This window comes from Clytia hemisphaerica, unplaced genomic scaffold, assembly GCF_902728285.1.
Source record: "Clytia hemisphaerica strain Z4C2 unplaced genomic scaffold, Clytia hemisphaerica genome assembly, whole genome shotgun sequence".
NCBI lineage: Eukaryota > Metazoa > Cnidaria > Hydrozoa > Leptothecata > Clytiidae > Clytia > Clytia hemisphaerica.
This window is the reverse complement of record NW_027104428.1, coordinates 463,568-487,578: the sequence shown is the minus strand read 5'-3', so window position 1 is coordinate 487,578 and position 24,011 is coordinate 463,568. Positions and strand designations below refer to the sequence as shown.

The 24,011-nt window shown below is 33.9% G+C and overlaps 1 protein-coding gene across 3 annotated transcripts; it reads left to right on the top strand.

Annotated features, from left to right (window-relative positions):
- The first annotated feature begins 851 nt into the window (after window positions 1-851).
- On the top strand, window positions 852-22,066 carry LOC136820486 (neurocalcin homolog). Of its 3 annotated transcripts, none has more exons than XM_067076670.1 (3): window positions 852-1,556; window positions 19,877-20,130; window positions 20,459-22,066. In XM_067076670.1, the coding sequence occupies exons 1-3, from the start codon at window positions 1,273-1,275 to the stop codon at window positions 20,767-20,769; spliced, it is 849 nt and encodes a 282-aa protein (XP_066932771.1). In that variant the 5' UTR covers window positions 852-1,272; the 3' UTR covers window positions 20,770-22,066. The 3 variants fall into 3 exon arrangements, 1 of the variants encoding a protein (XP_066932771.1); XR_010848594.1 differs by lacking the exon at window positions 852-1,556 and adding an exon at window positions 8,457-8,594; XR_010848595.1 differs by lacking the exon at window positions 852-1,556 and adding an exon at window positions 11,695-11,757.
- Window positions 22,067-24,011: the final 1,945 nt, after the last annotated feature.

Sequence of the window (24,011 nt, the reverse complement as noted above, 5' to 3'; positions counted from 1 at the left end):
CAGTGGGGATGGAAAAAATAGCACAATATTTTACAATGGGGATTTGCTCATCTGATCTTTTTCAGAGGAGACAAAAATTGGAGGATAATTTTTCACCGGGGACGACATTTTTGCCAATTTTTCCAGTGGGGAGGGTTCCCAGTAGGTCTGTGAGAAGGGGGTGTTATCGAATAGTTTAAGAGGCGGGATAAGTTTGAAAATAAAGGTTAGCCCGGGGCGGAGTAAGCAGTGGCGGAGGTGTTTATATAGGTTATCGTCCGTTCGTTCTAAACTCTACCACCAGCGTTTATCATCCCTCTAAAGTTTAACGGACGATAGCATTGTCTATGGTTGTGTCTGCTTTGAAAGTAGACTGAGCGTGTATAGAAAATGGCTTATGAGTGGTCTCTCTAGAATTATACATTGCTAATATTCACTGTTGTCTTAATTTGAATTTTTCTTTCAAAGGCAGTCAAAGGGATAGTCCAACAATTATAAGGCTTGCTTCATGAGCACAGTAGGGTCCAGGGCTAATTTATTTGGACAACACCATAACCCCTGCTGATTTTGAAACCAACTTTTTTTCATCTACTTTTTTCTCTTATAAGGTTACTATTTATTGTCAGCTAATTTTCATGAATTTTAGCTTTGGTAAAATATAATTTTCTTTTTTTTTAGCAGAGAAATTTTAATAATATTTTCAGTTATTTTTTTTTGTTTTCAACCATTCTTATCCATTTTTTCTAAAAGATGGAATCATTTAAATGGTTTTTTTGGTACGATGGCCTAAAATCCTAGCCCTCAAATGAACATTCTTTTCAGTTCTATAAAGGGAGTACGCAAGGAACAGTTTTCCTTTTTCTTGTATTTTTAGAGAATAAGAAACAAAATAGAGGCAAAGAAGAAAAAACAGAAGACCAAAATCGATAGAAGTAAATTGAAACACAGAAAAATAAACAAGTCTTTTGAAAAGTGTGTTGTTATCCAAAACATTTAAAACGAAGAAACAAGAAACTTAGGAAAATAGAGGAAAAAACGGCGAGGAATGAAGACAAGGCCTTTAATTTATTCCATTGATACACGATTTAACATGGTTATGTGGATCTGAAGGAAGACAACGTGAGATTGTAAAAAAAACGCGACATTCTATACGAGATATTTTGACCAGGGAATCCATATTCATAGTACATTAAAATCAATTCTAACAAATTGTTGAGCGTATTGGTAGTGAATATTACTTTTGACATTTATCAAAGATTCAAGCAATCCGCCCCTATTCCGCCCCTGAATGTAATGGGTGGTAAATCAACGAAGCAAAAATGGGAACATATAGATCAAAATGAGAACTCAATGGTAGAAACTCGGAAATCACCAAATCGACCACGAGGGCAAAATGGATCATTTCTTGGGACGAACTTCGCTGATACCTTGCCACCTCCTCCTGGTGCTGAAATAGACCAATCAAAGACAGGGACAGATGGTTTGGATGGCGCTCCTAGCCTAAAGAGAGGCTCCTCGAAGAGATCGTCATGGAGACGCGGATCAAGCGCTTTTTCAAAATTTGGAAACAGTATCAGGTAAGATTATTTTGTTCTTTAAAAAAATTTTGCTGGTGTGTAAGATATTTTATGTAAGTTTTTTTTGTAAGAACAAATTAAACTATATAATAAAATGAGGCTTCAATAGCCAAAATATTAAGAACAAGCTAAGAACATTTTAAGGGCTCTGGACAATTTTTCAATTTTACACCAACTTAAATGGCAATTTCTGCATTTTAAAAAGATTAATGTATAACTTTTTTTATATGTCCTGTTAAACCTACCTTTTTAGAATTTAAAAAACGAAAAATTGAAATGAGAAAATTAAATGAAGAAGAAAACGAAGAGTTTTTCGAAGAAGAGTATTTCACCTTTCAAAGCCCTAATCTCGGTAAAAATCAAACATTTTGGAAATTTTTTTGGTTCAGGTGATGTATCTATTTAGTATCTAAAATACAATTTCGGAAAATTTTTGTGGAAGTATCATTGCACAAAATATTCACAAATTTTGGTGAAATGGTGAAAATAAGAACAGCTAAGAACATTAGAGATTTGGAAAAAAAAACCTTTTCGTTAGCCATTATCACATTAATGGTGTGCTTTTAACCCTTTAAGTGCCAATGTCGTATATATCAGACATGGGCTACGTAGGAGGGCGAAGCCCTTCTGTAATGCCCAGTTTGAGAAAAATCCACTTTTTTAAGATTTTGACCGTTTTTTGACAATTTTTGGTGAACGAGTGATCGAAAAACCTCAAAATCTGGCCCTACTTTACTTGATTCTGTCCTCCAGCGAATTATTTTGGAGTTTTACCACTGGGCACCTTTCTATCATTCTATCAATGTTCTAAATTAATGCATCAAAAGTTATGGCTGCTTTTTATGAAAAATTGGGATGACAAATTGGTCAAAAACCACTATTTTCAAGATTTTGAGACAAATAAGCTTTTAGAAAAATTTTCCAAAAATATATTTTTAGCTCGGTAAAAGATACACCATCTACTGCGAAAAAAATTCCAAAATACATTTTCTTCGCCAAAAATAAGCTCTTCAAAGTTGAAGTACTCTTCTTCGCCAAAGTCTTCATTTTCTTCTTCATCATTTTTTTCATTGCGATTCCTAAATTTTCAGACTCAAGGATAATTGGCCTTACAGAAAATGTATAACATGCCACAGTTTTGTGTGCTACATCAAGTAGAAATTTATATTTTGTACGTGGCAAATATTAAAAACTCACTATGGTCAGAGCCCTGAAAGTTTGAACTAGAGATTTTCTTTAAAAACTTAGAAAAAAATGACCGTGGTTTTTAAAGAGTTAAGATAACATTTTTTGGTATGGTAAGCTAATTTAGATACAAATTTGACTAAAATGGGGGCCCTAAAAAAGTCCTTGAACGGCAAACAAGTCAGGTTTGGAACTCTTGATACCGCGCAAAAGTGAGCGTAGGCATTATTCATGATAAACCAATATCTTAATTCAAGTTGAACTTGATGGTTAAGTAGTCAAACTTGCTTTAAACCTGATATCATACGTGTTCCTGTTGTTGTTTTTTTCATCAAAATATTCAGTGTAAAAAACTTAAAAGCTTAACTGTTTGAGATGTGTGAACGTTATAACCAAGGGGAATAGAGCTCTCAAGAACAATCCCGAAAACACCTAATAACAGACGGACGTACACAGGTTAATTTATAGGACGCGCCTTAAGGTAGGTCCAAAATAACAAAATTGATACGACAAAAAGTAAGGACAAAATCTGATAATGTACCTTTTATATAATGTACCAGCGCGTTTAAAGTAATGAATACAGTCCACTCTCTCTCTAATTCGAACTAAAGCATTTGTTCGCTCCGTTGGAAAGTAAATTAAACTTTCCGTTGTCCTAATCTTTCTCTTATTCGAAGAAAATTCTTGGTCACTTGAAGGTTAGCCTGGGAATCCATGCTATGATTTCTTCGTTGATATACTGATGGCGAAATGAATAGCATGGTTTGGGCTGCCAATTTGAATTTCGCTCCTCAAAATGACAGTTGGTGAATTAGCCAATGAAAGTTTGTTTTAGTTTCCATGTTCAAACTGCTATAATAAAAAGCACGATTTTTTTATTATTTACTCATTTTTATTTAGTGAGTGAGTCCTGCGCTGTTTCAACTGTAAAAAATGTGAGTCCAAAATTGGACTTACAGCTCGAACCCGTCTAGTTCAAAACACTTGACGGGTCTCCTGTCTACTTGAAGGTCGAATTTGAGAGAATCGACGGTAAATCCAAACAGAGTCTTATAAGTATGACGAAGCAACCGCCTTTAAAGAAGCCATATATCTATTTTCATCAATATTAGAAGCTCATTTCTTATTCATTATCCATTTTCTTGTATTCCTCCGTCTGCCGAAAAAAAATGAAAAAGTTGATGAAGAATCAAAATTGGCGTGAAAATATAAAAAAAAGAACTTTGAATATTACTTTTCCTTTGTTAACAAAAAAAGGAGAGAAGAATTAACATTTCTAGATAGTAGTATGCAATACAGGACACAGTACACTACAGAACATACGGGGGCTAGCTACAATGAGTGTCTCTATTACGAAATGTTTTGGAAAAGTATAAAATAGCTCTCTTTTGGATTTACCCATTTATTTTTGGTTTATCGACTGTTTGGTCAGAAAGAAGAAAAAGGAGAATTGCAACAAGAAAAGAACTTAAAAAACAAACATGAGCCACTGTTTTACAGTATTTCGGAGTAGAAAGTAGGTACCATCCCTCTTTATTATTTAAAAGGTTTCAGTGGCGGATCTAAGGGGGGTACTCAAAATCTATAACGGAGAGTTTCTTTTAGCCATACTCCTTATAAAGGAAAGAACGGACTCTCGCTCCCCTACCCCAGATCCGCTAATGGGTTTTTAGGGTGTGGTTTATTATCAAATTAAGTTAATTTTCTTAAGGTATAGGGGTTGGGCTAAAGCCCATTCGCTTCAATGATGTTTTAATTGTAGTTTGTTTTGGAAAAAATTACCTTCCAGTGGGAAGGGTTCCCAGTGGGTCTGTGTGAAGGGAGTGTCAAACCATTGTAAAGATAGTTCAGAGCACTACAATATTCTAAAGGATAAAACAAACTACAATTAAAACATCATTGAAGCGAATGGGCTTTAGCCCAACCCCTATACCTATCGTCCCCGGTGGAAAGTTATCCTCCAATTTTTGTCCCCACTGAAAATAATCAAATAAATCTATCCTCACTGCAAAATATGATGCTTTTATTCCCATCCCTACTGGATTTTCTGATTTGAAAACGAAAGAATTGAAATCCCCAGCCATAAAAGATATGGGAATATCAATCCCCATCGAGTTTCAGTCCGTTAATTTTATCCCCACAGGCTGAAAAATTCCTACCGGGTCTGTGAGAAGAGGGTGTGGTATGAAACTTTAGAACATTCGTTTACAAATGCCGAGTAAGGCAAGAGTTAATGCACAGTTGGATTAATATATTTTAAAAACCCTTTGCCCAACAAAAATCATTTACTTTTTAAAATACATGATTACGTTACCTTATTATGATATATTTTCCTCTGAAAATGCAAATTCTTTTACCGAAAATACACGAGTATATTCCAATGGAGGTTAAATTTGGCTGATTTGGTAGTTTTAGGCAAAATCCACTAAATAAAATACCCGCCAAAATTTACGAAACGCCAAATTTTATACCAGTTAACATAGGCCTTTTCATAAAATACAGGGTGTCCCGAAAAAAAGTCCTGTGTCAAAACACGACTACAAGTAGAAAGTTTTATGTGTGTGCGTTTGTCAAAAATTAGTTCAGTACAAATGTGGTTAAATATAATGCGATCATTAAAATGTTTTTACTTTGCGTTTGAAAGAGAAGTTCATAAAAATGATTTATTTCACAACACAATTGATATCTTAATTTTAAGTTTATTGTGCTTCTGCTTCACTGTAGTCTACACAATAGACAGATCTAGGCTTTTAGGCCTTACTTTACTTAGGTTTTACGCTCGAAACGAAGGAAGATATGACGTAGCCTAGCTTCACTGTAACCATTAAAGTGTTAATTACTGGCGTTGCGTTAAAGAGATAAACTAGACATGCACACAAAACAAATTACTACTTGACCTCGTGTTCTGAGACAGGACTTTTTTTCGGGACACCCTGTACATCACTTGCCTTGTATTCAAACAATGACCATGGTGATGAATAGAAAGTAGTTTTAATAAAATCCGCTGGGAGTTAATCACCATGGCAATAATTTTATAACGAAACAAGTGATGTTATTTCATAACGAAACAAGTGATGTTATTTTCTAACGAAACAAGTGATGTTCGTGACGTAATTTATGAAAAGGTCTATTAAAAAAATTATGAAAAGTAATATTTAAGGTATATCAAGTAATATATTACACGCTTTTTTTATTATAAGAATACACTTTATAAGAATGTCGATGATGAAAATGGCCAAAAAATTAAGAATATGGTAAGAATATCACCATCATGGAATTTTGCTTCTCAAGCTAAGAATGCCATTTTTAGAGCATTTTCAATTATAAATTGTCAATTACCCCCAAGTAAGGCTCACTCCTTTCAAAAAAAGTGCCAATTTATGCTTAAGACATACCTAAATGCTAAATCTAGTCTGAATTAGGATCCTAACCTAAGAATGCTGTAAGAATATTTTAGGATGATTTTCCCAAAGAAGTTAAGAATATCCACGATGAAATGGATTTACACCATTCTTATAAAAAAAAAAAGCGTGTAAGTATCTATTCCAGAAATATTAAATCCCCGTCAAAATTTATACCTGAAATCCGTCAACTGACAAGTTAAATTACACGCCAAACTTATGAGTTTTTCTTTGAAAAGGCAAAGTATTTTCCTAAAATATTGTCCTTTAAAAATACACAATTATTTCGATTGAGAACGCAAATACACCAATGCATTTCCCTGTCATGATTAGGCACCTTTAAAGCTTACATTTGTCAAAAGGTTTCGAAACGTGAGTGAAAAGAAAATACAATGGTCATTCTCAATTATTGGAATCGCGCGCATATTTCCATAGTTTCATTCATCATGACTGAAAACAAATTTTTGATAATTTTTAATAGTTTTTTTGCTCAAATTCTGTGTGATGACTCCTTTTGACATACAAAAACAATGGGCACAGAGCAAATTTTTGCCACCTGACAAATACGTGTATTTCCAAGACCGACATACATTTTTACTCTTTCGGGATAATTCAGGCCTGAATTTTTATATCTCAGGATTGAAAATAGCAATTGACTTAAAATTTGCATTTGGACGAGTAATAGGTAATGACTATACTGTCAAAACTTTAGCGAAATCGGACAAGCATTTGTGTCAAAAGTGAGCATTTAGGAAAGATACTGACCACCGGTCCGCAAAATACCAGAGGTTCAGGTGATTGACTTGAAATTTTTTACACTGCCTCAGGTGGTTAAAATATATCACCTGGGAAAGTTCAAGGCATTTTTGCTTTTATTTGACAAATGGACCAAATTTCAACAAATATCAAGTCGCCAAATTCATTACTTGAGCCATTTTGAAATTCTGGTCTCCAAAGTACCAACTAAACAGGCGGTCAACTTAAAAGCAAATCATCTTCATTTGACAATATCTACTACATGTTTTTCAATAAACAAGTGTCCACCCCAATATTAGGCTCGCAATATGCTTAGTATTTTATTGTTCTTTAAACAATAGAGCCATTGTTTAGGTACCAAAAACAGAGCCTGTATATGCTTATAAACGTTATGCTTATAGAAAAAAAAACATGTAATGGTCAAAATTTCACTTTTATAGTACCACATAATCTTGAGATGCCAGCGGGTCAGGCAGCTTAGAGCTCCGTATCAAAAAATGGAAGATACTCAAAGCTTTCTCCAAGGGTTAATAACCATAAGCGGGTTGCTTACTATAAAGATAAAAACATGTCAGTAGGATGGAAGCTCAATGATACTCACTCAAGTTTTATTTAGAGGCCAGAGCAGAACGTGATCGGGGAGGGAGGTAGGAAGTTTTATCTTGGGGAGGAGGAGTTCTGTTTACTATCCCTCAGAAAACTTTACTTTTTCTGGTGTGGGAGCATAATTTAGACGTATTTAACACGATAACAATCGTTTTTCGAAGTTCTGGGTGGATATTTTATTTGCAAGAACAAAAAGCATAAGACTTGGATGGCTAAAATATGGATGTTCTTATTGAAAAACGTGTAGATAATCAATATGTCAAATCTACTCTCGTGTCTGTTTGCAAAAGTACTGGTTGCTAGAGAGGGAGAAGCTCGTTCTAGTTGTACTTTAGAGTTCGTTGATATTAAGTTAAAATATAGGGAGGAAGCTAATATAATGTTTACGATAAAGCTTACTAAACCCACGCTGTGAGGTCGGGAGGCCTTTTGGTGAACTCAACAGTTCCATAGGCCACTTTTATAAATTACCCTGTTGGCTATTTTTTCTTTTTATTTCTTTTTTTCACTCATTTTACAATCAATTCTTCTTTTGAAAATTTCATTGAAATTTTAAAATATTCTTTTTTGATGTAATGTATGTTTCATTTGTACCCTTGAAAACTAATTCATATTTTTTTAGTGAAAATGTTACGTTCTTGTTTGTAATTACTAGTTCGTCCTTTCTCATATTTTTTTTGTTTTGTTCCTACTTTGTTTTAACTCTTGTTTCGCCCAATTATCTATTCAACGGATAGAGAAAAATCATAAAAATTAATGAATATTTCCCCCTTATTTTTCTGTTGTATAATCAGAAAAATAAAACTTTCAAAAACACAAAAAAGAAAATTCAAAGAAAAATTACTACAGACATCGTTTTAAAGAGAAGAGTTCTGCTGTGTAAAATTTCTTTATCACTAAACTAAAATCCAGTAAAAAAATCTTAGCCAAGAAATCAATGTAGATTTTTTTTCGCTTTGGCTTATCTGCCGTTAATGTTATTTCAGGTTTGGTTTATATTTGCAAAAATATTTTGAAAATTATTTCTTGTTTTTGGAAGCTGAAAAATAAAACACACGATTCCTATCATTAAACTTGACGAGGTTTTATGGTAAGTTATCATCTTCCTTTTCGTTTTAAATTGTTTTCTGATTTAATCATTACTGATAATTTGAAAGTTTGGATTCTTGGAAAAGCTTATACTGTGAATAATAGTTGTAGGCAAAGAAATTTTGCTTGCTGTTCTAGCTATCTTTTCCAAACGGCTCTTTTTGCCATATTTTTAAACGATCTGATCATGTGGAGTGCTGTGAATTTCATTGGTCAAACAAAAATTCTACACGTTTTTCATTTTTTAATTAGAACACCTAAAATTAGGCTGGAAGTGCTTATTTTTTTAGAAATTTTCAACCTAAAATGTTCTTAAATGCGTTCTTAATTTTTTAGACTACTCTAAATCGACAATATTATGCAAAATAAAGAGCACTTAAAATTGGTAAAATTTGGACACTATTTGACTCTCGATTTTAGAAAATCCATCCCTAAGTTCGGTTAAAACTGCTTGAAAAGAGGAAAGAATTGTAATTTCTTGTCATTTTTTTCCAAACTGAGGCTGGGCATGTTCTTACGATGTTCTTAATTTTTTGACGAATTTCAGCCTCAATGTTCTTATAAACTGGGTTCTAATGAAACAAAACGTGTATGGTGAGGGGGGTTTTGATCCTGGTGTCTATCATTATTATCTGGATAATGCTTTGAATAAACGCTGGATGATGATTCAAAGTCAAATAGAAGTTTGGTTTCATAATTTTCTCAACTCCCTTCTCCACGTTTTTTTACAAGAACATCCAAAATTTTTGAGGCCTTTGGATTTTCTTAACTTTTTGTGTTTTAAGCCTAAAAATGTTCATAACATGTTCTTAATTTTTTTTTGTGAATATGTTTGACCATTCTCCTAAGAAATTGGGTGTTTTAGAGACCACAAAGCCTTAAAATGTTCTTAACTTGTTCTTAAGATTTTGGCCATCGAAACCTTATGTTCTTGTATAGTTTGTTCTTATAAAAAAACATGTTACCAAGATATACTTTTTTAGCTTTTTTATTAACAATTTGGTTAGATTTTGGGAATTTCTAACCTGAGATCAGATTGTGATTCTTTTCTGCACACCACGCTGAAGCTCTAAAGGTATGTGTGAAAACATAACAATCTGACGAATATGCAATCTCGAAATCGTAAGGACCGCGTTCATCTAAAGGGACTAGTTGCATGATTGTGTTTATGAAATGAATAGGGCGCCGTATCAGTTTTTGAGATTCCAGCGCAGAACAATTCTTGTTGTAAAATTTTGCGCGGGAGGACTATTTTCCTCAGATGTTTAATTTTCAAGCGCCTTCATAGGTTTGCCATGCACGTAAGAAAATTATGAACCGCTGTTATCAGGTTAGGAATTTCTTGCTTTAAACCTGATTTTCCTACTTTGAGTGCAACAAACCCATGCTGAGGTTTGTTATTGATGGCACCGATGTTCTTATGGAAAGAGTGTCGCGTGTAGTAGTTTAACTGCTTGAAAGTTTATTTTCATATAAAATTTTGTTTACAAAAAATAAGTTCTACTGTAGATTATAATCTAGAAACTCTTTGAAACAAATTTTTTAGTCTATGAGATATAAAACGAAGCTTAAGTTTGTTCCAAGATAAACATCTTTTACGTCAATAAGAAGTTTTACGCAAGCATGAAGATGTGTTGCAAAGATTTCGTCCCCAACTTCATAGGTCATTTACCACCGCATGGAGCTTAGCAAGGATTGGTGAGAATACTCGGTAGTTTGAGATTCTTCAATTGAGTTGGCGGTAGCAACGTTCTGGTATTTGATATGAGTCCTACAAATCACTTCTTTTCCGGATTCTAGCTAGACTGGTAAAAACCACGTCGTTGTATTTCGCTGCTATGGGCTAACTACGTTCGCTGAATAAAATGGCTTTCCAAACCGCTTTCTATTTTCTATAAGAACACTTTGTAAGGACTTTTCCCGCGTTCATGTGTCCAAGGAAAGGTAGTCTAGATTCTACCAGTAGCAGATCTAAGGCTGGAGTTCAAAATTTACGATGGAGAGTGTTTCTTTTAGCCGAACCGCTTTAGCCAATCATGAATATTTAGCCCCCTCAGATCCGCTATTGTATTACAGGTGTAAAAACCATTTACAGGAGTCCAAACGCCCTCTACTGCACTTAGGCTTTTAGATTCTTCCACCTACAGCCCCCTAACTTTTCACACTTTTCAACTAGAGTTAGTAAATATAAACACGTACTTGTTTTTTTATAAGAACATAAGGCTTCGATGGCCAAAATGTTAAGAACAAGTTAAGAACATTTTAAGGTTTTGTGGCCTCTAAAACACACGTTTTCTTAGGGAATTGGACAAAAATACACTCACAAAATGCTGAAAATAAGAACATGCTAAGAATTTTTAGGCTTAAAACTCAAAAAGTTAAGAACGGAAAAAGAAAGACTTCAAAAATTTTGGATGTTCCTCAAAAATGTATGTATAGTATATAATGTATGCCAATGCTTTCAAGCAGCAACATGAAGCTTTTTGCTGAAGTTTTTTAAAGTGGAAGGTCGTCAAACATGATGCACTGAAAAATTGTCTGAAAAAACCGGTTGACATATAAATCAATTGTTTTTTTAATAAATCATTGAATCGAAAGATTCAACCTTTGATTCGCGAAACCAAATCAGAGCCTAGGTGGCCTAGGTTCACTGCATGCAAAACGTATTTTTTTGTCTTCTTTTTTTGTCTTAAGCGAATCTCTGGTAAAGAGTTCATTCTTCTTAGACTGATAAGGCTCTAAAACCACAGAATTTTCTGAGAAAATAAAAACTAACGAGAACGCGTATTCGGTTAGTAAGAATCATGCTGATAAAAATGTTCCCTAAAAATAGTAATCTCATAAAATCGGTGAAAAATGGGAAATCAAATAAAATTTATTTTCAAATGAAATAAAAATATTTTTTTGCTACAATAAAAAAAGTCTTCAATATATTAGGGGGACAACGCAGAGTTGTGAGAAGTTTTCTTTTAATCTCACCAAGGCGATTGTGAGGCTATTGTGTTTCTAATTCCAAAATACTTTTCATAATAATCATATCCATCCATCAAAATATATGAAATATAAACATCTTCCAGAAGCAGTTGAAGGTCGTACAAGATAATGGAAAAAACCTAAGAAAAATTCTACTTTGATTTGGCTGATATTATATTGATCAGAGGCTGGTAAGAGTTTTTGAACTTTTCCAGGAAAAATCAGTTATATTCTACAAAAGAGGATAAGGATTTTTTGCGAGGTTTGAAGATGTTGAAATTTGAAACGAGAGTGGAAAACCTAGGGCGGTACATTCAGAATTAAAAAAAAAAGTTACAATATGGGAGACGAAGGAAACGAAAGGACTTGAGACGCTTAAAGTGTGCTCCTCCCAGCTGGCACGCAATGTTTTTATAACCTTCATCTGTCGTCCTAGACGATGCTATCGTCCGTTAGAGGGTCAGTAAGCACGGGAAAATATATGTGAGCAGTATCAGGGCGTGAGGGCGGTTTATGCGAAAAAAGTAGAGTTTGGAACAAACGCTGTAAACACTTCCGCCATTGCTTACTCCGCCCCGCGCTAACCACCGTTTCAAATTTATCCCGCCTCCTAAACTATTACTATGATCTGTTTTAGTGACCTTGTGTAGAAGATATGATCGTCTATTGTCGTCCTTTTAACGTTAGATGAACGTTAAAACGACATTTTGTGCCCTCAAGAAGGTCGATTTTTTTGGTTCCTAACAGATTTGTGATAACGGTGGTGTTTGTTGGGTGTCGATGTGTACAGTGTACCCCTTTCCTATTATCTCAGAGCAAATAATTAGCTGGTATAATAAATCTATATATGTAAGCTACAATTAAAGTTCTTGAGAAATTTTGACTGAAATTTTGAGAAGATTTGCGGCTATGGGGATCTTAAAACGTTATATTTTCGTTAAATTTTTGAAAGTCTGTTTATTGTAGGCTACGTCATATCTTCGTTCGTTTCGAGCGTAAAACTCCTACTCTTCGGGATATGAGCACTGCTCTTGTTTTTAATATTGAAATTCTTCGGATAAATCGCATGCGCACTGAGGTTTTAATGAAACGATAGAGAGTTTCGAAACCTAAGCCAATCAGCTGTGTTTTAAACATTCTTTTTTTTGAAATCTCTATTGATAAACATCTTTTGTGAAAGTTGTCTATTATGTTTAAACCTATTAATAAGCAATTCCCGGTGGGGGTTACTAGTGGCCGCCTATAGCAGTGCCTATAGACCAAGAGTAAGGCCTAGAAGCCTGGAGCTGTCTTTTGTGTAGACTAGTTTATTGTGGAAATGAGATACATTTTGCCAATGAAGATGAATTCGATTTTTTCTTCTCGTAACACTTTTTGGCTTTTTTTCCGGAGAAATTATTATTAGGAGTTTTGTTCTCGGAAAACTCAGATACAGTTTTTTTTTCAGAACAATTTTATAAGAACAGTTTTATAAGAACAACAAGCTAAAATCGCCAAAAAATTATAACAATGTAAGAACAATGCTGCAACAAAATTGGGTATAAAGCCTATAATACCTCAATTCCACCCATTAAATACAAACATTATTAGAACAGTTTGAGGCTAAAACTGTTAAAGAAAATAAGAACAGCCGAGCCTCATCAAAAATCTACTGGTTCTTATAAAAAAAGAATGTACTGACTTTGTACGATTTGTACGAAACTTGATACATTGTTTGACAAATGCATAAACGGACGAAAGTTATAGAAAGACCGTATATCCCTTATAGCACTAGGCCAACAATTCTCTAAGTTTCAGAACACAGTTTCACTGTCTTGAATGACAATTGCCACAAGCAGACACATACTCCTTATTTATAAGAGTAATTTTATAAGAACAATGAAGCAAAGAAATGTAACAAGAACAATTTTTGAGCAAAGCTGGGCCTGAATTTTAAGCAATTAAAGTGTCAAAATTGGTAAAAATTGGTAACAAGCCTAAATCACCAAATTTTTTGCCTTAGAGATAGAAAAGGAAAAGAATAAATTTAGGCTGAAAAATTTACTGGTTCTAATGAAAAAAAAGTGTATTAAAATATTTCTTCTTTGTGTGGCTTTCGAATGACAATGAAGGATATCGTCTGAAACGAAAATGAAGCTTTTTGATCATCTTTTTCAAAAGTTGGGAAAAATCCTCTGTAAGAAACAGATTAACAATCTCTTACTCCGATTCTCTACCCCCCCCCCTTCTCGGTCATATTAAACTTTAAAGTTATTATTTTTTATAGAAATGAGGCGCTCCTCTTCTGCTGACAATGTAGAATAAACAAAATAATTTCTCAAAATTTTGTGCTCACGCGCCCACGAAAAAGAAAAAATTTCTACTTTTGTTTAAAAATACTGTGTAAGCAAATGTTAGGGGATTCATTAAATGATTTCCTTTTACAAAAGCCTACTTTCAAGATACAAGTCTTTTAAGCCTTTAGTTGAAATTCATCGCAGTTACAGTCTTACAGTTAGCACAGAGTCCACTTAAAGCTTTTCTATATAGACTGGATGGCGCGATTAAGTGGCCCGGTAGTATATATATATGATAATACGATTTTGCTTATATTTTCCAACTTCAAGTAGCTTTTTTGTTATTTGGATTTTAAACATTTTTTTTTCAAAATGGTAACCTCGTCAAATGTTCCTAGTCTACTTCGCTGGACTCATAATAAATTATTAGAAAGCAAAGTTTAGCCAGAAGTAGACTCTAGTCTATCTTACAGTCAGAAAGAATTTTTTTTATCAATTACATAATCAATTGATGGCTTATCTCCATTTGGAAAAGCCTCGAAACTAACAAACTTTGATTACTTGGTCGGGAAAGGTCATTACTAAACCTTGACTTGAGAACCAATCTCTTGGAAATCAAAGCAAACTGTTTTCTGTGCCTAAAGAAAATGATTGACAGGTCTTTTATTTCTTGTTAAGAAAATGATTGGCAGGTCTTAAAATTCTTATAAAGAAAATACTTGACGGATCTTTTATTTCTTGACAGGTCTTTTATTTCTTATAAAGAAAATGACTGAAATGTGTTATATTTCTTATAAATAACATAAATGACAGTTCTTGTATTTCTTAAAGGAAAATGATTGACAGGTCTTGTATCTCTTATAAAGGGAAATCCCATTGCAAAGTGACCTGAACCAGACGAGCAAACTGCTGTTTGAAGCGATAATAAGTAGCGAGAGGAAGACAATATCAAAGTATTCCTTTCTTGTACCTAAATTTCTTTCTCAAAGAAGAAAAAGCAAGGCAAATGAGTTAAGAAAACAGAAATAGCAAAAGATATCAAATAAAAACAAAGAAGAATGTTTTCTTAAGGTGTGAAGAGTGATGAATATGGGGAAGAAATTGAAAAAGAAGAAGAGAAGAAGTAGAAGAAAACCAAGGAAAAACAAAGATGGGGAAAAAGATAAGGGAGTTCTGTAATATTTCCATCTGTTCAATTTACTGTACAAAGTATTCATAAAAACCTTGTTTCGGTTTTAACTTGGAGAATTTTTTTCACTACTATTCTCTCATCTTTTAGTGGATTTTTTCCCCTCTTTTGTATAAGCTTTTTCTGGTTTTCCGCACTTCGATATTTAAGTTGGTGTTTTTGCATTGGAGAAGCCGAGGATAATCTTTATTATATTCTCTTTTTTATTTTTTTGAAGAAGGAATTATTGAAACCTACTGTTCTGTAGCTTATGAGATTGTTAGCCTTTTATTGTTGAAGTTTTGGTCAAACATTAGTTCAATTTTGTATATAGTTCTTCAATGAATTTTGCAAGGTTGGAAAAAAGCTGATCCAGAACTTAACATTTTGGAGCTGCTGGTCAAGCTGGTTTATGGAGTACACCCTTGACTTAAGTAACTCAGTTAGAATTTTTGTAGCAAATGCCAATGGGGATGCTCATGTGGATTCTCATAATTATATAGCGTATTCTTCTATGGGGATAATAGCTTAGTGACTTTTGTTATGGAGATGGTATAGGGCTCTTTCTCACCGGGGACGATTAAAATTTCTTACAAACTAGGTTCTAGTAATAAAAACATGTATCTAAGATCTGTTGCAGCAGTGAGAAAAGGTGTTGTTGACTTTTGTTGCACGTTTTTTATAAGAACATCCAAAATTTTTGACGGCCTCGAAAGTAACTTTTTGAGTATAAAATCATAAAAATGATCTTAACATGTTCTTTTTTTCAACATTTTGTGATTGTTATTGTCCATTTTCCTAAGAAATTGTTTTAGGGCCTTAAAATGTTCTTACCTTGTTCTTAATATTTTTGCCATCGAATGCCATGTTCTTATATAGTTTGTTCTTATAAAAAATGTGTAGTGCAATTTTTACCTTTGAGAATTTTGAGTGCCTGAAGACTCCTACCCTGACCTTGTAAAGAATTCACGACGTATTTCTTGTTCAGGCGCTAAAAATTTCTGAATTATTCATTAAAAACAAATTTCCAATAGATTTTTATTTCTATTTTTTCAAATTCATTAAATCTTCAAGGGGAAATAATAATTTAAAGCTTAATTGTAATAGAAATCCCAGATTTCACATGGCCTTTTTCGTAATTTATTCATTACATTTTGCGATGATTTCTTTAATATATTTTTCTTCTCGAGATAAAGTGCTGCTACAGTTAGAAGTTATTGGTTTAATCTTGATTAGCCCTTCGAGCATCTTCCTATTATATTACAAGGGGAAGCATCTTGGGGAGGGGGATACCCTTAAACTATCAAGATCGACAAGCGTTATGACCTTGAAGCGTCGTAGTTAGATTTGGATAATCGGATATAATTTGAAAGATTTTGATTCGATCTGCTATATGATTTGGATTTTACAGACCAGAATGTAAATTTGGCTAAAATCACATTATTGACCTATTGGCTCGTTCGATTTGATTGAAATCTATTTCTGAAAGCTGGTCTGACAATTAAAAGAGACTAGTAACGGAAAAAAATTGGTCACCATTATAGACTGGAGTCGTTTATAATGCATGTAATACTAATAATAAACACAAATAATGATACGGGATTTAGTTTGTATAAAATTTACTAAAATTTACTTTTTTGCTTTATTTCTAATATGTCTGAATTAGTCGTCTAGCTTGCTAGACTATCACCATTAGTATTCGGTACTTTGCAGACCAGACTGTAAAAAACACGTCGACCCAAACTACAGGAGATTTTCACTAGTGGTAGACATTGATGAATGATCTAGAGTGTGCAAAATTTCAGTTTTGTCACGTATGTGGCAGTTTTTACAGACTAAAACGGGGGTAATTCTCAGACGGGAATTTTATACACGATACCCATCCCCTATATCAAAATCAATTTCGGAGATGCGTGCAGCCTTTAAAAAGGGTGGGTTTTCGAGACAATGCCTTAATAGTTAGAATAAAGTAAAATGGAACTTACCTGGATGGCATGATCCATAGCACGTAGTGTGTTTGGCAATTCAATCTCTAGAAAGAGACAATAGGAAACAGTCATCATTATTCAATATGCAAATAATTTAGCGGTTTTTTTACGCTCAAAGTACATCTTTATATTTAGTACGCAAATATTTTCTCTCTTAAGAGGAATTTTCCCCTAATTGCTTAAGATTTTTAAGAAGATTTTTTTTTCTCTCTCATGTCTGTCGCGATTTCAGTTTAGTGGTACTCACTAACCTTGATGACATGACAATAGGTCATTTTGTCTAGTAGTCCGGTTTTATGCTTTCATACACGTTGTTTGTAAGAAAAAAAACTATATAAGATTATTCATCCAAAGGCTTGGATGGCTAAAATAATGAGAATAAGTTAAGAACATTTTAAGGTTTTATGGACTCTAAAACATCCAATTTCTTAGGAAATTGCACATAAATATTACAAAATGTTGAAATCAAGAACATCCGAAGGCTTCAAAGTTCTTATAAAAAACGTGTAGGAAAACAATTTATTGCCTATTTAGGAAGAATGCAAACATTTGTTGCCAGCTCTCTTGAAGGTTGAAGAGGAATGCTTAAGAACCGAAATGGAGAGTTTCGCTTTTAAGTTAATCAACTTATATGGGAGTTAAAACAACTCTCCGTCAGAAAGCTTTGAGTACAAGACACGTCCAAATAACGTTAATCTAACATCCATGTCACCAAAAGTAACGTTGGATGAATGTTGAAAAAACCTTATTCATGATATGCACCACTGGAGAGTCTTCTGACATTACATCACGGACCCAATAGCTGATTGGTTATAAGTGACGTAAAATCAGTCAATATATGTGACTTTCAACCAATCAGATGTTGGGTACGTGGAAGACAATGCAATGGAGCATATCATGAATTGGGCACTATGTACGAGAGCATAAAAGACGATTAGTAGCATTTTCACGTATTAGTTGGACATCTTGATAAATCGATTGTGATTTGAGTTAGGTTGAGTTAGGTTAATCGAGGTTATTAACGTATGATTTTATCGAATTTTTACTACTCTGATCTTTAATTTGTTTGAAATTCAGCGATTTCTGGTTCTCTTGACTTTTGTAATCGTCTTTGCTGTTATAAAATTGTTTTTATAACAAAAAAGGGCGAAATCCTTTTCAATTGTGATTGAATGAAAAATTTATCCAGAAAATTTCGATTGCTTGCTGGGTTAAATTCATAGGTTAATAATTCGATTCCAAAAAACGCGTCAATTAAATGCTCAATAAATCATGAGATTCATTCATTGGGTGACAAAATTTTAACATTGCCTTAGGAAAGAAACTGTTCTTTCTTGAAATGACCGATTGTGAGAGAAGATCTGTGCAGAGAAGTGTAAAGGGATAGAAAAATAGCTTCTTGAAAACAATGGAAATACGGCTCGTCATCTCGTCATGTACCAGGACCTTTGCCCTTAAGGGAGTTTGTTTCAGTTAATGGATTTCTTTTGTTGTTGATAAAAAAAATCTGCATAATTAGCGTGATGTGACGAGATTCTTTAGGGGCTTATACTCAGACCAAAATATACCTATATCTTTTTGCTCAGAATATTCTAGCGATTCTAATGATATAACGGCATCACGACGGCATAATTAGATAAAAAGCTAAAGTGCGAAGAAATAAGAAATTAAATCTATTTTTAATAAATTTCTTGCAAATTTTCTCCAAGTAACTTGATATCAACGTGATGAGAATTTTTTCGACTACAAGTTAGTGTAAAATTTGTTACTGTATACTGAAAGTTTAAGAGGGAGTTTCTAAACATCGACCAGAAACGGTGACCACGACCAGCGACCACGACCGGCGACCAGATAAATTTGGATTATCGAGTTTATCTGTTCTCTCCACCGTAGAGAATGCGTTTAAATAAAGTCCTCAGAATACTAAAAAGTGACTTTTGAAGTAACCAGTCATTTTCTTGACAAGGTGACACTATTTGACAAAAATATTGACAGGGTCATTAAGTATAATGTTTGTAAGCTTTGTTCAACCAAATATTTTAATCATGCTGAATGAGATGCCTTTAGTATGAATAGACTAGAACTTGTCAGTAGGAAAAAATTGGGAAGGCCAGTTTTAGAGGATTCTAATCAATTATTCTATTGTCTTTATGTTGACAAAATGACTATCTGATGATGAAATACAAAGCCTCTCAAACCATTTTCAAAAAAGTTTTGTGGCACTAATTATTGTGATGCTGATAATACAAAAGGATTGACACCATAATCAAGCTCCAAGAACGTCGAAATAGTTGTTTTACGTATTTGGCACGTGGCTTTAAGTAGAGGAGACAGGGGTGAGCTTACTCTTCAATATTAAATATATTCAATTGATTAGAGACACTCTACGTTGGAGAAAGAGAAAAAACTCGATAACCCAAATTTATCTGGTCGCTGGTCGTGGTCACCGGTCGTGGTCGTCTTTTCTGGTCGACGTTTAGAAACTCCCAGTTTAAGAGTAATGGATCAAAAACAAAAAATACTGATCCACTTTTATAAACTTTCCATTTCTCTAATCCGTGTAATTAGATGTCGGGTCTGGAAAATCTATAGCAGTCAAAGTTGTTTTTTTTACATAAAGTATTGTGAGGAGGGAGTTGAATCTCTCATTTGTAAGTCTCGTTTAGTTTAAAACCTAAACACTTTTTAAAACAAACCTCCATTATTCCAATACTCTATATCTCGAAGAATTTTCTGTCCTGTATAGATGTTCGAATTATGGGAGCTCCGCTATACAGACTGTACAAAGGATTTGTTAGGAAGAAAGTTATTATGCGTGCAGCACAAAAAAAAAATTACATAATCTTAAATCAACAATTTTTTAATTCTTTCTTTATAGGAGAAGTAGCCAAATGGGAAAAGTTCAAAGTAAAATCCCACCATCCGAGCTCAAAGATCTTCTGACCCGGACACATTTTACGGAAAACGAGCTTAAAGAATGGTATTCCGGTTTCAAAAGGGATTGCCCGGATGGTAGACTAACGTTAGAGCAGTTTACGAATATTTATAGTGAATTCTATGGAACGCACGAAGCGAAAAAGTTCGCTGAACATCTTTTCAGAACCTTCGATGTCAACCAAGATGGCCGAATAGGTGAGCCATTGTTAGTTTTCATGATCACTTGTTTTGCTGACCACCCTGGATTTTCAACCTCGTTTTACTGATCACCCTGAATTTTTATACTCAAAAAACCACACTCACCCACACGAATTTTTATTTTCCAGACCACCCTGAACGTCAAATTAGGAGATACAGACTATTTCTGGAATAGCACAATGCGAGGGTGAAATTAAAACCGTCAGTGTATTTTTCTCGCTGTGACAATACTTTTGTCGATATTTTCAATGAGAAGGTTTGTGACAGTGATGTATTAAACAGGGAAAATTATGATTATGTAACATTCTGTTATTGCTTCTTTTAGATTTCCGAGAGTTTATCTGTTCGTTGTCAATCACAACTCGAGGATCGTTTGAAGAAAAACTACGTTGGGCTTTTGATGTATATGACATAGATGGAAATGGAGTAATATCATTCAATGAAGTGTTGGCAATAGTACGTTCTATTAATAAAATGATGGGTTACATTAATGATAAGAACGCCAGTACTGAACGAATACAAGATGTTTTTAAAAACTTTGATAAAAATCAAGACCAGATGCTTTCGTTGGAGGAATTTATTGAAGGCGCTAAACGTGATCAGACTTTTGTAAAAATGCTACAGTGTACTGAATGAATGAATGAATGAATGACCTTTGTTGAGGATGAATGGATTTTTTTCATCAAGTCTTTTTGTTTTAAAATGGAATTTTGACAGAGGCAAAAATTTATATGAACAACGCGGAGAGAGGACTATTTCTGACTGAAAGGATAATTTTTGGAAGGAAGCAATTTTTGATTGCTAAGAACGAATGTCAATACATGCTTTTCTAGCTTTCTAGCTTGGTGAATTGATTACGTAAAGAGAAAGAATTCACAATGGTTAGCATTTTACACGCCAAGTAAGCCTAAGAATTGCTAAAATATGAGTAACTTTTTTTAAGGTGACCAACAAGACAAGAAGAGCTTGTTAAATAACAAAGTCACGATAAAAGCAATTGAAAAACTTTTACACTTAGAATATGTTCGGGGTTAGCAAAAATCAAATTCTTTGGGCTACAATCAACTCTCTTTAATTTGAACCTATCGTATTATTCGAATACTTTTTGTCATTTGAGCTAAAGATTAATCTCAGGGGGGGTACTTAGGCAAAAATGGGTGCTGTGTATGTCCGTGCCTTAAGGATCGGGTTTTTCATCTTTCAAAGTCTCTCTAAGGGTCGGAAAATCAGAAATTTTTAAATCAGTCATAAAATTCATGATTTTTAGGAATTCTTTTTTTATAAAAAAGTCTCTAAGGATAGGTCCTTTTTCAAAAGTGGAAGAACATTTTGCAAAAAATAGTCTCTCTAAGGATCACCTTTTCAGCAAAAATCAGTCTCTCTAAGGGTCAGGGTTTGGAGGTTCGGCACGCACATACCCAGCATCCCTCAACCCTAGTACCCCCCGGATTAATCCCATCCCGTGACAATTTGAGCTGAAAAGATTATGTAATCCAATCCCCTGATAATCCGTACAAAATATTTTACTCAACTCGAATCTTGAATCATTTAAAAAGTTTTAACGTTTTTTGCGCTAAAACTTTTTGTGGATAGATTTTTGAAAATATACAAAGTCCCAATTTTTGGACCCAATCTATAGGTTATCATCTTTAAAGCTCCGTTCAAATCCAAGCCTCTTATTTCATGTGTAAATTGCAGACCAGAAATGATCAATATTGGTAAAACGAACGATCCACTGGATATTGATTCCATACGTTTGCTCATCAAACCTCAGATAGTACCATGACATGTATGTCGGAGGTGTACACAATAATGAATATTGCACTTAAATTTTTTATGATAAACTATAATTATTATACTATTATTGTTCTGATTAGAGTGTATTGAGAGAAAATTGTTATTTTATAGAAAAAATCACATAATTTTGATTGAACATTGAATAGAAATTGTCCAGTAAAATGTTACAGGGGGGAGTTTCCAGGGACTAATTTCCAAGGCAAAAATTCTGTGGGAGGCAGGGGAGTTTCCCAGTTTTCCGTGGCAATTTCCTAGAATCCTAGACAGAAGATGGACGAAGGGTTAAGGCTTTTTTTAAGATCGAATTTTGGTATGAATAATAATACAAAATTCTAACACAGAAAATTATTTTATATGATATATTTTCTGGAGTACTACAAATGCGTATTTACAAGAGTTGATTATGCGTCTTTAAATTATTACAAAAAGTGAAGCAAGCTTCGATCAAAATACAAAAAGCAGAAGTATTGCTTTGTTGGCTCGAACCAGTGGGTTGGAAAGATACAACCGAGAGGATAATATGAGGGACGTATACACGAACTTCAACCCAGTCTCTTAGTTCTCTTTTTTGATCCAGATAGCACTTCTGACAGTCTAACTACACTGACATGATTTCCATATTGAAGCAAAAGAGATAGTAGAATGTCAACCAGAATTTGGAGTGTAGGGCCAGGATTAATCTCCCTATCACATGTTCTCTTAGGAAACTATTGATATCCACTTCTTAGCCGTAAATTAAGAATGGTAAGTAAGTCTGCGACCGCAGTCGGAGGCGACCCGAAGGCTCCTCTTTCGATAGCTATCTACCCGAAGGTAGGTAAGGGTACTACTCCTTCTCCCTGGATTGCTCCACGTAAATCACAAAATTCTCTGAAAATTTTCCATAAACCTTTTCAATTCTTTGAAGGCAGGTGGGTAAAAGAAAATATAGATAACAGCATCAGAAATGAAGCCAATGGGATGCAAGAACAATTGTGGTGCATAAATATCAGTCTTCTTTGACCAGTACGTTATTTGGAAAGGTAGCACCCAGAATAACACAAAAGTAAAAACAATGAAAAATGGAGCCATGATTGCTTTTCTTATATTGATATGCTCCCTAGTATTATTGGTGACCTTTTTTGAGCCGTTAGGTGTGATTTTCCTCAAATTACGCTTCGATCGTAGCATTTCTCTTAAGATCAAAAGATAACTGGCTGTAACGACTATAGTGAAAGTTAAGCTACCAACAACATTGATTTCCAACAGTAAATGACGTTCGAATCGATATTCCAATGCAATTACAAAATAGGTGCACGCGAAAACAACCAATATGGCGATAGAAAGCATCATTTTTCGTCTTGTTACCATAGAAGGATATTTCAAATTCAAAAACACAGCTAAAACTCTATCCAAGGTCAGTAATAACATTGAGCCAATGTATAAATAAAATCCACCGGTTCTCTGGTAAGTTAACAGCATTTGTTCAATGTTCCCATTAATATCAGCTTCAAAGATGATATAACTCAGAACTAACAACAAACAAACGAAAATCTCAATTAAGATTAATACCAGCAAGAAGATTCGTTGGCCTTTTCCAAATTGTGTATTTCTTGGACGTTTTTGAACTTTCAAAATCAGGACCACTCCAAATGTGTGTAAGATAATTGCGACTCCATATAGGCACATAATGATTATGAAAAAGGTTCGAAGCATTTTTTCGAACAATTTTGGCAAAATATCGAGTTTTTAGTTATCAATCTTAATTCTTATTACTGATAACGTTAATATGTGTAAAAATATTTTTTCGTGGGATTTTGACCGCGATTTTTTTCGGAATCAAATTACAATTCTTTATGTTTTTCACCTGTTTTCAAGTGATTACGTTCAAAAAATTAAAATTTATTTTGAAATATTGAAATCAGAAGGGAAGTCCCCGCTGTTTATATTACTTTAAATCTGTGAGGAATTAGTACATGGTTTGAAATTTCAATTTCATAATAGGATTTTTAAGGGTACAGAGGCACTCTTCTTCTCAAACGGATTCCTAGATATATTGTAAGGTAAAAACATATAAAAGAGAAAAACACTCGGAAAAATCT

Excerpts from the sequence above, each read along its gene's own strand:
- LOC136820486 (XM_067076670.1), top strand. The coding sequence starts at position 1,273 with ATGGGTGGTAAATCAACGAAGCAAAAATGGGAACATATAGATCAAAAT. Across the intron at positions 1,557-19,876 it reads AAATTTGGAAACAGTATCAG|GAGAAGTAGCCAAATGGGAA; the intron begins GTAAGATTATTT and ends CTTTCTTTATAG. Across the intron at positions 20,131-20,458 it reads CAACCAAGATGGCCGAATAG|ATTTCCGAGAGTTTATCTGT; the intron begins GTGAGCCATTGT and ends TGCTTCTTTTAG.